Genomic DNA, 15,580 nt, shown 5'->3' on the forward strand with positions numbered 1-15,580 from the left:
GTGTCCTCAAGCCCCGATATTCAAATTCAACTCCAAACAACGTAATTTAGCCTAAATGTCCACTTGGATCCACGTGTGGACATTGAACTTGGTTTAAATGAGGTTGTTTCGAGTCGAATTTGAATGTCGGGGCTTGAAGACACTTGGGGGGGCAGCAGGGAGGCTTGTTGTGTTGTTTTTTCTGTTGTTTTACTACATTTGAAGAATCGGTCGCCATTGACTTCAATTGTATTGGATTTGGCTGCAAAGCTGTTTAGCTGTTTGTGGACACAAACACTTCTTCACCCCCCCCATCTGCATAGTGGAGATGATGATGAGTGAACTTTACTTTTACAATGAACTGCTCCTTTAACTTCCTGTGGCAAATAACTGTACTTTGCAAATCTAATTTTGTTAAATACTTTTTATATTTACACCACAGCTCTGCAATAAAACCTGATTATGATCAAGTTTACAAAAGCTGCATCTCTGATATCCTGGTAGTTTCCTGTTATCTGGTTATTCTCACTTAAGAACCATTCTTCTTCCTCTTCCTCTTCCTCCTCTTCCTCTTCTGGTCCCGCATGTGGCTCCGCATGTCACCAGGAAGTGAAGCGCGCTCCGTCGAGCTGTCAGAGCTTTTATACCGCGGGGCTGCGGGTCCACGCCCCCGCGGGTCTCCTCCACTCACATGGCCGAAAGTGATTCGCTCGCCGCGGCTGTCAGTCGCGCCCCATCCAGCGCCGCTTCCTGTGCCAGCCGCTCCGCTCTGTGCGCACTCAGGCTCCGGCATGGACACACGCTCGCTCCGCAACTTTCCACCGGAGCTCTCCCCGCTGCCGCTGCGCGCCTGACACCGAAGCCCTCCTCCTCCTCCCCGCCGCCCGGACATGGACCTGTGAGCGGAAGCCAGCGAACCCCCCCGAGCTCCACGCCGCCGTTTTTCGAACCCTGCGCTCGTGTGTGTGTGTCTGTCTGTGTGCGTGTGTGTGTGTCTGTGTTTTTCTCTCTTTCCCGTGTTGTTGGAGTTACCGGAGGGGGAACACGGAGGGGGAAAAATGCCCGTTGCAACTCTCCTGCCTTTCACCGCGACCCCGAGCAGGAAGTCCGCCAGTCCGACCTCCTTCAGGCTGACGGAGAAGTTCATCTTGTTGCTGGTGTTCAGCGCCTTTATCACCCTCTGCTTCGGGGCCATTTTCTTCCTGCCGGACTCGTCCAAGCTGCTCAGCGGAGTTTTCTTCCACTCCTCCGCGGTGGAGACCAACACCCGCACCGGCCCGGACAGCAGCGACTCGGGCTCGGCCGGCAGCGACGTCCGGGTCCTGGCCAAGATCAAGAAGGACCACGAGAAGGCTCTGCTGGAGGCCAAGGATACTCTCCAGAAGAGACCCGACGAGATCCAGCAGGACATCATCAACGACAAGGAGAAACTTTCCAGGGACAGAGGGGCGAAGGACGGCAACCGTTTACCCGTCGTGGAGTACCACCGCCCGCCGGGGGCGACCGGGCACGAACCCCTGGACCCGGAGACCAGGGACCGGCGGGCCAAAGTCAAAGAGGTAAGGCTGAGTGGAGTCAAAACGTCGCACCAAACCCCGTTGAAACCCCCACCATTTTAACGTCTCGTCCCCCTGCTGCTGTTGTTCCTCGTCGCAGGACGCGGTTAAAACCCGTGGACGACTCACGCGTGTCTCCTCTACAATTCGGCTCGTGTGTTGCACACCAATAAACTCTAAAGCGGATATAAAATGAACTTTTACATAATGTTCGCCCGTGTGTCCTGTGAGTGCGGCACATCGTGGCCAGCTGTGGCAACAAGCGCACAGCGGCAACACAACTTGTGCTGTTGCGCGATCACTGCCCGACACGGTGGATTATTTTCCAGCCGAAAACGGCACAAACCACTGTTGTGTTCAGCGGAATATGTCCCGTCACACTGCGGGGTTTGCGTTCCCCTGCCGGCGAACCCGACACGTTAATTTGACAGCTTTTCAAACGTAGTTCGGCGTGACGCTCTTCGTTACGCGTGATTTAGCAGCAGGCAACTCCTGATGGGGGGGCGGAGGAGAAGGAGGAATGCATGCAGGATCCCACGCCCCCCCCCACCCCCCCACCCTCTTGGCTGGGCTACCTGTCTTTCAAGTTTCCCATGTCTGCATGGAGCCAGCTCGTACATACATTCACATAGTGTTCCAGAGGATGGGGGGTGTTTTAAGGGGAGCCTGCAACATGCATGCACCCCCCCACAGATGCAACGATTGTGTGTGTGTGTGTCTTGTGATTATTCTGAAATGGAGTCATAATCCGCCTTTGCAGAGAAAGTGTTGCAGTGCCCCTGTATATCCCTTTCCCCCTGATGTCCTCTCATCCCACGCTGCTCAGAGGCTGGCAGCCTGCAGCAGGGTGGAGGACACCAACAGGTAGCAGCAGTGTGTGGTATGATTGTGTTATGTCACAGCCCAGAGTGTGTGTGTGTGTGTGTGTGTGTGTGGGGTGGGTGGGGGATCCGGTGGAAAGCCCAGCGGTGGAGTCTCAGAGGTGGTTTCGGGTGACGTCCAGGCGGCTCTCGCTCCACTGCTGTGATCCCCGCTCTTCCATTTGTGGAATAAAAAAAGATCCTGATATCTTTTATATTTGGTGTCTTGTTTGGAAGAGCTGTCACACGGGGGAGCAGGGGATTGATTTGATTTCCATATACTCACTCAGGGAGTCCTCTGGTGCTCCCACACAGAGGAGCATTGAGCGGGCGAGGAGATAAGGGTCTCCTGATTGAGCACATGTGGCCTGTGTGCAGACACTCAGATGGACTGATATCGGCCTTTCATTGGAAATCATCTGGAAGTCAGATACGTGTTGTCTTCTGGTCAATATTCACAAAATGAAACATCACAACATCACAAACATCACAATGATAGATAGACTGGATACCACTCAATTGCTTTTTGTGCTTTAAGGAGATATGCACATGTCGAAAAAGTATGAGAAACAATAATTCGTAAAGATTAATCCCCTGAAAGAGAAATAATGTCAGAAAACCTTTTCAGTAACGTAAACGCAGATTTCAAGACACGATTGAACTTCAACACTATTTATTAAAATGTCCTACAATGTTCAGTCTTGTAGTAAAACATGATATTTAATCAATATATCTCTTATGGATGTGAATCGCTGCCCTGAATCCCAATCTGATCGTTGCATGGATTGGGTTTTAAAGACACACACACATGTTTGAAATGCAGATGACGTTTCTGACACGTCGATGACATCCGCTGCCGCCTGAAGGTGAAGAAACATCGGCTGTCGTGCTGACAACCGCACGAACGTGGCATCTAACGCGTCACGCCCTCAAGAGGCCATCTTGTTTACAAATAACAGGTTGCCAATTGTGTGCATCCTCCTGTCAGCCGCACGTCGCCACATACGCCCAAACCACAGATGTCACACCTGCTTGTCGTCATTTTGGCGGCGGTACAAAACACACAGTCCCAGATCTGAGGAGTTAACTTGGAACTTTTTTTTTTAACGTCCGTCTTTAATCTGAAATTGTAGTTGTTTACTTTGGGGATACCTTTACTTCATGATGTACATTTAAGTCCCTAATTCCTTCCCTCCAAGTTCTTTGTTTTCAACCCTAACTTTGTGTGACTTTGAAAGCAACAACAGCAGCAAACAAGGAGTCGACACAACACCGGGCTCAGTGGATACTGTCGTGGCTTGTTACGGCAGCTGCCTGTGTTTATAAAGTACAGTGGGGACACAGATTGTCACCTTGTGGGCTTTAAAAAATAAAAAAAAAGACAGAATATAAAGTTAATTAAAAAAGGATAACGCTTGTTCTGGGGGCTTCAGACTGGCACTGGTTTTAGTGGCTCCAGCTTGAAATGGGTCGGCACATGGATACCCAGTTTCTTTTTGAAATTTTCAGCTGATGATCCCTGTTTGAATTCCGAGAGTAAACCCAACAGAACAAATGGTGATTTTGAACAGGAGAATAATCACCTGCTGATTCCCTCCGAATCGTCAGTATCAGAAATTGAGATTCAAGATGGCAACCGGATGATATGAGACAAGAACAAACTTAAGGTGATCAGTTGTGTGTTTGTTAATCGAGAGGATCGATGACGATGAGGCGGTTGTTTTGCTGGTATCTCATGTAGACGTTCTTTGTCAGCACAGCAGGTACAGAAGCTTCTTTACAGGATTATTGACCTGATTATCCTCCCTGATCACATTCACAGAAGGGTTGTGTCTTGTTGCTGCTGTAACCAGTCTTTTTTAAAAGCTGGATATTGATCACCACTATGTATAAAACCTTTTGTGCCAAACCAAACAAGGCAGGCGTGAAATCGCCCTAAATCAATTAATATTCAGCCGACAGAGTGATTCAGCTTTTGTAGGATGTTCAATTCTGACAGAAAAGAACTGAAAATCCACAGTTCTTTCCATATAAATTTAAATCAGTAGCAGTGGAACTTAGTAGAAATCAAATTTGTATTTCTTTGAAGAACTCACAATAGAAGCATTAAAGGAAGTCACAGTTGTTGTTTGTAGAAGAAGCAGTATTGATATGTTAGTGACACTGTTGATTTCCATCTCGAGTCCTTTAAAATAGTGCTGAAAATGCTCTGCTTTGCTGGTTGATAGACATAATTTGCTGTTGTAAGTAATATGGCATCACTTCATTGTTATTCAGATATTCGAAGCCACACAGGAGCACATTTGCACCTGAAAGCTCGAGGTTTCAAGGCTCACGGACCATGGATCGTCTCTGTTTGTTGATTTTTTTTCAGCACTTTCCTCAGTGAAGCCAATAACTCTGCTGAGCAAAAACCAGCCACTCTTACATTCTACCCCTGATGCCATGTAGTCGAGGCTTCTTAAATAATTTGAAGATAAAGTTCTCTGCCGCGCGCTTCTTACACCACATCTTCCCCATCTGACCCAGTTATCTGGGGATCTGGCCCGTAGCGTGTTGCGGTCTCAGCGGGTTAGCGCTGTGTTTGTGATGGGCAGAGGACGGGCCACTGGGGCCACTCTGTGAAGGATAAACGGCCTGTTGTGAGCGACGGCCACAATTCTACAATCAGCTAAATCTGTTTGTCTGCCAGGAATCAAAGGCTCTCCGGAGATCCCCCCCCTCCCCTCCTCGCCGTCTGGGCTCTGGACGTTTCTCTTGGACTCAAGAGCGAGGCGAGCGCGATGGGTGGTAATAATGAAAAGCGGGGGGGGAATCAAGGAAGATTGGACAGATGCTTGAGCATCAGTGTTATCTGACAGTGAACTACATCTCTGTTTGGCAGAAACGTGTTTCTGTGGTCCACCCGGGTAATTATGGAGTTATGGGGGCAGATTGGAGGCTGTTTGAACAAAGACAAGTAGAGTTTGAGCTGTGGCAGCACAGGAACTTGTCAAAGGCAGGTCACATGTGAGGTTGGTGCACTTGTTACATTCACACTTCCTGTATGAGAATCTGTGTTCTTGATATTAACATTAACAGGTGCAGAAACTAGACTGTTGATCTCGGGGGAACTCTTCTGTCTTCTCATCTGTACAGTTTTCGTGCAGAAAGTTGTGGAATTTCATATTTAACTTCTTAAAAGCAGATTCCTCTTTGCGATTTTCTTTCCCCCTATCTACTAATCCTCTTTTAATAGCTTATTTCGTTAAATTTTGTATCATTATGACGGAGAAACGCTTCTAATTCTAATATTTGAGAAGCTAGAACTTGTTTCTTTGGCCACTGTTAAAACCATAAATTGACAGAAAAGTTACCGAATGATTTCTTGCCAATCATCTGTTTCATATGTTGTTTTGAGCCAGATGCCTCCACTCCACATTATGTGTATATTTTCGTCTATATCAGGACAAAGTGATTTTGCATTTGCTTTCACTCATGCAGCCACGGCGACCTGCCTGACTCGCTTCTTAATGCCACGGCCGTCCTCGCCCCCAGTTTACCTCAGATAACATACTCCCAGGTATCATCAGCAGACTGCAGAAGGACGTTGGACCGTGTCGTTCATGCTCAGAAGAGGATATCTGTGTCCGTGGTAAATACACTGGCTGGTTCGGACTCTTTTCTGGCGTTAATAGTGGTGTGAAAATCTGAAAGAACACAGGAAAATCCATTTCCCCTTTTGTACTGGAGATCTGCACCAACTCCCTCAGCGACCCCTGGAGCTGATATAACAACCAGCACTGGAGCTGCTGTAGTTGTGGCAGCCTTTCGAAAAAATATAATAATTAGACTTGTTGCTAATTAACAAACACAGACTCACTTTTGCTCTGAGTGACCTTTGCTTTCTGTTCTGTATGACTCATCGGCCTGCTCCTGCTGTGTGCGGTGCATGAGACTTAATTGAGCATTTAGCCACGAGGACAGTTTGTTTGCACTATAACGTTGTTTCCAAACGCCTCCGTTCCTGTACGTTGGGATTACGACGCTCTTCCAAACTTCTCTCAGATTAATGTGGACATCAGGCGTAAACGTACATGTGTATGTGCTGGTCAGAGGACTGTGGAATAGAGACAGGTGGTTTGTAAAGTTTTCCTTTGTGCCATTTGAAGCCGATCGTCAAGGAAAGATGAGACACTCTCTCTCTCTCTCTCTCTTTGTCTCCTTACATCTGTCATTTCCCTCCCTCCCTCCCTCCTTCATTCCCTCCCTCTCTCGTCCTCTTGTCCGCTCATCCCTTCTTTCTTGTTACCCCTCTCCTCAGGATTCACTTTAGTGGTTTTTGCCCACTCCCAGAGCAAATGTTCCGCTCTGTGTGCATATGTGGGTGTTTCTTTGCAAACGAGTGTGTGTGTGTGGGGGGGTGATTGAGTTACTGCTGGCCCCTCCAGTTGCTCTGTTTAGTTGTCTAATGTCTATAATAGCTGTAACTCACCACCAGCAGTGATTCCTGTGTAGATGTGGATGTACATCGATGTACTTGTGTGAAGCCGAGACAATGGGAGCTCTGTTCCTTTCCGACCCTCATGTTAGCAAAGGGACTGGGAAGTCATTAATAGTTGCATTTATGTGTGTGGAACCTCCCTCTGTGTCAATAATCAGGTTAAGATGCTGGTGGGAAGAAAATACCAGTTTGACAATGTAAACACTGGGATCGGAACAAACTGCCTCACTTTCAAAGATTCTCTGAAGCTTTTTTATCGTTTCATCAGTAGAATAAAAATCATCACATGAAGGGTCTTGTGATTTTCCCCTCTATTTTTAGAATTTCCCTTCTCCATCATTGCCCGCGTGTCTTATTGAGTTGAGTAAAAAAAACGGTCACATCCAATAGAATCATGACGGTTCATGTTTCTGCAGAGAAGAGAGGTCATTGTCTGGTTGAGGTCTGATGTCAGAGCTGAACCAGTGATGTCTTCAAGTCAATCGCTAGGAAATGAATCAGAAAGTTATGTCAGATGTCAACAGCAACTCTATTTACTTATGGTACAATCTATTTCCTCTAAGTTTCCATCTTTCCACACTTTATTTTGTGTGTCGATACTTGAGATGATAATGTGCTCATGGAACAGATTCCATACGAAACTGCTATCATTTGAATTTATTCATGAGGATTGAGATTGAAGGGAAGTTTCACGACGATCATTTGGTTGAAGCACCGGATGTAAATTCTTACGTCTAAAGTTATGAAATGGAAATGACCCTGAGATCTCGGGCTACTGTTATAAATCAGGAACGCTACCGCCTGTGCCCCGCGAAGACAAATCGTCCTATACCTGTAGCCCGAGGCCGACACGCAGGCTAGGAATTTACAGAAAGGCCCAAGTAATGAATATTGTAATGGTGTAATAAAGTCAGTGTAAATATATAGTCCTAGTGGATCGCCCGTGAGGCTCTTAGATATTTTAAATCCATATATTAATATGGATTGTTACAGCGCGACTCTGAGAGTCGGCGAGGATGGATGGTCCAGTGGTTGGGTTTGTACTTGGGGAGGATGAGGATGAATGTACTCGGCCCAGGTCTCTCGCTCGCTGCCTCTCGAGCAGAGAATATAGACTCCAGAGTGACTGATGGAAGCAATTTTACATCGATAGACTCTCAAACTGTCGGTGCACGTCTTCCATGAATTTGTGTCTGTGTGTGTGTCTGTGTGTGTGTGTGTTGTAGCCTTTGTATGGTCCGGCCATAGCCAGGGGCCGAGCCCCAGCTTCCCACACACCACAGGCCTGGACGGGAACATGATGGTATATTAAGCTCCGTTGCCTATAGACTGTTTCCTTCATCAGAGGTGTCTCCTGAGCTCCACTGCTCGTACTGTATCTACTCTCCCAGCTCCGCTCCCGCTCATGCATAGTCATTAAGCATTAATTTGGGAAAGCCTCGAGCAACAAATAAATTAGATGGGTTGTTATGGGCGATAGGTTGAGGCGTGAGCGAGCCTCGAAGCGTGGAGAGAAAACTGCACATGCAGGACTATAAACAAACAGTGAACCAAGTGGAGTGCACACGCATCGCCCTCGGCTGCACAGCCACGATTCTTATGGACGTGGAAAGTCACGGAGAGTTGAACATTACTTTACATTACAAACACCGTGCTGGTGCTCGTCGTCTGCTTCATCAGCCACTTTAGTTCTGTTCACTTTAACATAGAAGCTGTTGCCTGGTACAATATAGACAATGATCCTGGGCACATTTCTCAGGGAATAATCACTGAGCGAGTTAGATTTGGTGCAGCTTGGTTGGATTTTAGGTAACGTTTGGCCTTTGCAGTTTATTTTACGGTTCTGACATTTCTACTAACGAGATGATTAATTGAGAAATTAATTGGGAGGTTTTATCTGTGATGAAAACAGAAGTTGTTTGTCGGGAGTTTGGCCTTTTCAGCTCAGTTTGGGCTGTGGATGCTGACATTTTGCCTCCGTACCCGAGAGCCTGTTTGGGGACGTGGACCCACATTTTGGAAAAAAACGGAGACAAAACTGTCCTCAAATCTGTCCTCGACCATTTAAACATCGGAGCATCACACGGCTAAGTGAACTTTTGCCTTGGGCTTAATTTCGGGGGTTTTGATGCATGAAGGTGCCAGGTGATGCAGTTTTAAACCATTACGATTTAATGTGTTTAAGTGCAGACTGGTGTGCCAGTGAGGTTAAATGGCCATACTGTGTTGTGTGTCATTAAGCTGTGCTGGTTGCCATCATAGTGGGTCTGCGGAGGTTTGAAATGTGCTTTCACTCACTTCATGGACATGTAATAGTCACTCAGCTGATGTTGCAGCGTCTTAAGTTGCACTAAAGCAGAAGATATTAGCGCCTGAAAGAGAAAGCTGACTGAAATGTCAGTAACGAGTCATCAATACCCCTTCAGGCTCTCCGTGCACCGTTTGAACCACGTCCACGTGGTGCTTCAGTCCACTCAGTCCACTCGTCTCCACTCGCAGCTCAGGAGACACCGACTGGGGGATGTGCACTTAAACTATCAAAGAACAAATCCAGGGAGAGGCTGGACTGATACAGAGAAATCTGAACTGGTCTTTTCAGTCGGGCAGAGGGAGTCTTGTGGTGTTTTCGACCACGCACACCTCCTGTATGTGCACACTGACATTTTAAGCTAAAGGTGAGCTTTTCAGCTTTGCTTTTCTTTGCCTGAATCCCATCAATACACCACAGGATTTTCGCCTGCAGCAGGAAATGGACTTGGTTTTCTGAGGTGTGTGTGTGTGTGTGTGTGTGTGTGTGTGTGTGTGTGTGTGTGTGTGTGTGTGTGTGTGTGTGTGTGTGTGTGTGTGTGTGTGTGTGTGTGTGTGTGTGTGTGTGTGTGTGTGTGTGTGTGTGTGTGTGTGTGTGTGTGTGTGTGTGTGTTCTCTTCCTGCTGTGTGCAGCTGCTTATTGACAGATTCCAGTAGCTTTACAAAAGCGACCATGTTTTATTTTGTGTATGAGAACGTTATGAGTTCTTCGTGGTGTCTGGTTTCTCTTTCCTCTCACGCTCACTGTCCTGTGGTTTCACTTGACACACACAAACCATAGATCTACAACTGACCTCTCTCACTTTACTGGTGCCCGTCTTTGATAGGAATGTCCCTCAGTAGACTGCGTACCTCCGCCAAGGCGTTACATTTCACACCGAATCTGTCATTTTCTTTCTGGCGTAGTTCTAAAAATATTAAAGATGCACATAACCTGTTAATTTCCTCCTGAATTCACATTCTCTCAGATACACGTTGGTGGTTTTACAGGTTTCTGGTCCAATTTGTTACCGCACAGTGGCTGGAAAACTCCTACTCCCCAATGAAATCTCATTTAAATCCACTAGACCCATATTTTAAGGTAATAATCCCCATTACTACTTTCCAACTTTCCCTTTAACAACCTAAGAGAAAAGTCTCCTCTGAGGCTGTTATTTCCATTTAGTTAATTTGATCATATTTTAATAAGAAGACTCTGTTTTCTGACATGTTTCCTTTTTTATTGCGTTAATTTGCTGCTGCTGCTGTCGATGGAGACTCCGCTCTGTCCATCTGCTTCACATTAAAACACTGCCAGCGATTCCGAGGACACAGTCCCTTGCCTTCACTACAAGGTAGTTATTGTGAAACATCAAGAAGTGTGTTTCCCCCCCCCAATTGAAATATAATCTATGGAGAGTTGATGCAGGATTGGGATGATGCACTGATGGAAGATAGGATATATAGAAGAGATGAGGGCGATGCCGACTTCACTTTAGGGGCCATTACAGTTCAGGATAATTGGTTCTTCTCTTTTCAACGTGGCTTTTAATCGCCTCAACTTCAAAATACTGTAAATCCACAAGTGAATGAATGAAAATAAGGAATATCCCAAATGGGTATTGTGCATATTGCTTTTCTGGATCATTAGCAGTGCACGTTTGCAGCATTATTAGCATTTTTTTTTTGCTATAGACAGTGACGTTTGCTGAGCAGCGTGGCCTCAGTCTCACGGGGCCTCGGGGCAGACACACACATACACACACACAAACGCACACATGTAAAATCTATGGGCTGGCGTTGCTATTAATGACCTCGTGCGATTGACACTGCTGTTGGATTAGTGAGTCCAGGAGGTGCAATTTCTCTTGTGTACCTCGGAGGTAACATACTACTTGCTCATTAGCATTCGGAGGTTATTGATTGCTTGTACAATAACTTCAATATATTGAATAATACTGGGGTCGACCACAATTGCAGGTTGGAACCAGGGCAAACACCAGTGCGATTTAAAACTGTCATTCATGGCTGGTGTGTTTCGATGTTTTGTGGGGATTTGTTTAGACAGTTAGTTTGTTGTTGGTTTGTTTAAATGGATACTTCTTTAGGTTAATGACTTTAGCTTCCCAGAATGCAAAGCTCATTACAGGAGCTGTGTCCCCACCACAAACAAGCGGCTCTAGACTCCTATTTGGACCAGACTGCAACAGCCTCTTTCAAAGGTCCTCCTTTGTTTTGTTTTACCGCTGAGTACAAATTCTGTATCCACACCTTCCTAATCGCACCAAGGGGGAAAATGAATCTGAGTCTAATTGAACCTGAGTTAAACAATGCAGGTTTTTTATGTAATAACAATGCAAGACAAGAGGTGGACGGACATTATTGTGAAATGTCACATTCTATTATTTCATACCAGCGGCATGAGCACTTTCATAGTTTGCCAGCCGATCTCAACGTGGAGGAATTTGTTTTTCGTGTGTTCTCACACAACACCAGTGTTATTGGAGATGTTTCACAGGACTTTGGAGAAGAGTTATGCAGCACACTGGCAGGAGAGGAGAGGAGGTGGAGAGGGACCAACTTACACAGCAGAAAAATTAAGGCAGAGTTAGTTCTGTCTTCATTGCCGCTGCTCGGATTCATGTTGGGAATACTGTACTTCGTTTTGTTCATTAACTTTTATATAAGAAATAATCAATATTGTCAGATGTTTTTTGATATTCTGAAGTACACACTAGATGCCTTGTGTACTTACTTGATGTGAGTCGATAGTTGGCTTCAGATTTACAGGCCAACCACGCGAATGCATAATTCAATTTGTCCCTCGTCGCTTTCAACAGCATTTACACAGACGCTTGAATGTGAAATGAAAGATACTTCATTCTGCAGAAGTTCCTGGATGGATGTTTGTCTTCCGTGCAGTGTTAGCTGGGATTCGAGCCAAATTTCCGGTCGTTACGCTCACATCTGTCGTCTGAGATGAGCTCATTGTGCATCATTGTGCATCGTCAGCTGATCACATTCTCTTTTCAGGGTTAGGTTCCAACAAACGCTGGTTTCCTGTCTGTCCACCTGTTTGTTTGTTTTGAAGTCAATCCACCTGTGAACATCTTTTGAAGGCGTATCTGTGATGTTCAAAGATAAGACGGCCCTCACAGTCCGGAGGACAGAAATGTGCCGTCTCACATCCTGTCAACATGTTGCCAACGTTTCCCTGTGAAAGACGAGCACAAACAGGCTGCCTTCAAACGCCTGAGCTGGTTTGAATTTGAAACCCTCAAGGTTGTGAGTCTTCAGAGGAGATATGGTATTTTGTGACCAAGCCTTGTATTCCAGTGATGGAGATGGAGGAAAAAACGCTCCTGGATATTCAATATTAATGTGTCCCAAGCACCGCGGGGGTCATGGCCGGCTGGTTCTTTCACGCTAATCCAATTCTTTCTAATACCCAGAATCATAGGCTGTCAATCACACACTCCATTTATTTTTCAATCTCCCCTTCCTTCCCTCTCTCCTTTTTTCCTAGCGAGGGCTTGCATCTTAACGCTGCTTGCTCTGCCCCCATGCATACTCTATTAGCTAAGGGCCTGAACATCTCCAGGTCGGATGAGAAATCTAAGAGCCACCAGAAGTTGCTTCTTTGAGTGTAGCGCCGTGTCGGGAGGTGAAGCTTCTCATCAACCAGCATCGTTCAGGAAACCAAACATAACCAAAGTCAAAATTAGAGAATTAGATTTGAAGTCTGTATATTTGTTTTTATTTTTATTTATCAATTTGACTGTGAGAACCGTGATTTTAAGTTTTTATCTCCTTTTATAAATACACCAGTTAAACGGAGAACAGCACAAGCTTCAGGCGAGGTTTACGTTCTTTAAAAGCATGTTCTTACGCTGCATGTGCACTTTTTGTGTAATTGGCATCTGTCTAATAAATGTTGCATGGAAATACACATTTGGGGAAATGGGACTGGCCTTCGGCGACGCTCTGCGAGTGACAGAGAGCCGGAGAAGCTGCAGAACAGTGGAGGGATGTGTGTGAGATCAGCAAGCTCAGGAAATGTAGTGACGCTGAAACAGTAATACTCAATCAAGTAATGACATTCAATTCCCTGAGGAGACTTTTCAAACTTAATCTGAGGAAGAAACAAAAGCGATTGCTTTTTAAAAGACGACCCCACCTCTATATAAATGTCCCACAAAGACAGAGCAGAGTGCACAAGCATCTCAGTGAATGTCAGGTTTAATGACCACATGGCCGTAACTCCCCGTTCCCTCTTTGTTTTTGGCATTATAAAAATTTCATGTGGTCTTACTGGCGTGCTTCTCTTTCTAAGAAGCTTCATGCTGCTGCAGAACTTCAGTACATCTACCCTGCTCCATTTTTCTTTGGGAAATGTGCGCTCATCCAGAAACTAACAGATGCTCCAGGACCTTTTTTCTGTCTTTGGTCTTTAGTCTGAAGCTACAGAACAGAAACATTAGATTGTCTTTGCTCCGTTGTTCAGTGTCTATTGGATCAGATAACAGTCAAATATCCATCGAGATTTAGAGCCTAAACTCTTTATTGAAAGAGTAAGGATGATTGTTTGAGCTTGTTTCTGACTACTCGCACTATAAGTTGTAAATCAATCATACTGGAAGTGACATTTAAATACAAGGGCATCAACCGCAAAACATGTTTGTACAGCGACAACTGTGTGTTTGAGGTGTAACGCTACCTGCTCCATTTGTTCTGAACAGGACAAAATGTCGGTGAAGCAGCACAAACCAACACAAAGGACATTGTGTACAGGTTAAATTCTCACACCTCTGAAGGCAGTATTCTCATGTTGGCCTCTCTGAATGCTGTCTGTACTTTAAATGGTCGTATAAATACGCCCAGGAGGGTATTTGTGATCCACTGGGCTCGGCTGAACAGGGCTTGTATAACCTCTGATCTTTGTTTGCACCACCACCTCGGGGGAAAACTGCTGGTGTTTGTTTTTTTATATTCATGAGATTGCGTATTCGGGGTTTAGTCTGTTGACTCGAGATATCTCTCCAACAGTCGGTGTTGCGTGAGTTCATCAGATAATACGTCGTTAATGAGACTGCAGGAGGCTGATAACCAACTGGATCTGGGTTTAATTTGAAAAACACGATTCCACCAAACACACATCACATATTCAGGCTGATATCTGAAATCCAGCCCTACAGGCGCTTCTCAGAGCTGTGTCTGCACTTCTGGGAAAACAAAGATGAGGGGCTGAAGTGGCAGGACCTTCTCCCATCGTCGCACTAATAGTCACAAATGGTTTTAAACCCTTTTAGCTGGTTAAAGAAAATTCATCGGCCTGCACACATGCTTCCAGCTGTGATCTTCACTAGCCACTTACACTATATCATAATGAGTCAGACAAAATGTGTAACCTCGGAGAAACGGCCTGGTTTTAGGAGAATTAAAGAACTGTTTTTAAATGCTACAACATCTGATAACATTGCTGCAATTTTTAATGCCAGAGGTGGATTTATACTCCGCTTGTAAAACTGTGTGCAAACAGACTATATTTGTTCACTCTAATTTGTGCGTTAACATTTCAAAGTTAATTTATCAGGTGAAAATAAGGCACTGAGGTTATGAATTTACTGTTTCTAGCAGCTAAGAGCTCGACACAGCACAACATTTCCCCAGCTAATGGGATTTGTCGAATTGTTTTCAAGCCTTTAATAGGATATTTAGAACTTCTATTTGAGCAGTTTTTTTTTATTTTTAATCAGAGTAAATTACATAGTCAACAGTATAATGAAAATTATAATGATTGTGGGATTCAGGTAGTTTCAGGTAATAAATTTCGACTCCTGTGGCAACTTCTTTATCTGTTTTTAATGTGAGGCTTAATTACTCTGGAGCGAAGTGAGTCTATCGGAACTTTGTAGTGGAGCCACGCTTTAAATATTACATTATCACAAGTTTAAATATTATTATCACGAAAGAAAATATTGGAGACTGTGAATTATTGAAAAAAAAAAAAGATATTACATAAATTGAGAATGGCTTTAGTGAGAGTCCAGGACTTTTTGTAGATTTGAAGCAGATGGAAAGACGACATGAAAATACATTTATGAGCCTCAACTTACGGTTTTATTAGTAAATTATGGCTCTGCCCAATTATTTCAAGTTAAAATACTGACCTTTAAAAGGATAAGCGGTTTAGATAATTGACGAATGCACGGAATGGATTGGATGAAGTGGCCAAAAGGGGCAGTTTCCAGATTCCCCCCCCCCTCTATCAATCCAGTCCATATTCTCCTTTCTGTCAGAGTGAGTCATTTGAATGGAGCCCACAGGGTCTGTGTCCTGTTCGGTCCTCCTCCCTGCCAACCTGTTAAATAACTGAATGATGAGCCCGCGCTCCGCCGCCGCCGCCTCCCTCCTCT

At 45.1% G+C, this 15,580-nt stretch overlaps 1 protein-coding gene across 1 annotated transcript in view; it reads left to right on the forward strand.

Moving 5' to 3' along the window:
* Positions 1-658: 658 nt before the first annotated feature.
* man1a1 (mannosidase, alpha, class 1A, member 1) overlaps positions 659-15,580 on the forward strand; it is a 94,211-nt gene continuing 79,289 nt past the window's right edge. Inside the window, exon 1 of the mRNA XM_035143942.2 lies at positions 659-1,538. Within this exon, the coding sequence (XP_034999833.2) occupies positions 1,038-1,538 (501 nt within the window). The 5' untranslated portion in view covers positions 659-1,037. The remainder of the gene's footprint in view (positions 1,539-15,580) is intronic.

This window comes from Hippoglossus stenolepis, chromosome 20 (genome assembly GCF_022539355.2).
Source record: "Hippoglossus stenolepis isolate QCI-W04-F060 chromosome 20, HSTE1.2, whole genome shotgun sequence".
Classification (NCBI taxonomy): Eukaryota; Metazoa; Chordata; class Actinopteri; order Pleuronectiformes; family Pleuronectidae; genus Hippoglossus; species Hippoglossus stenolepis.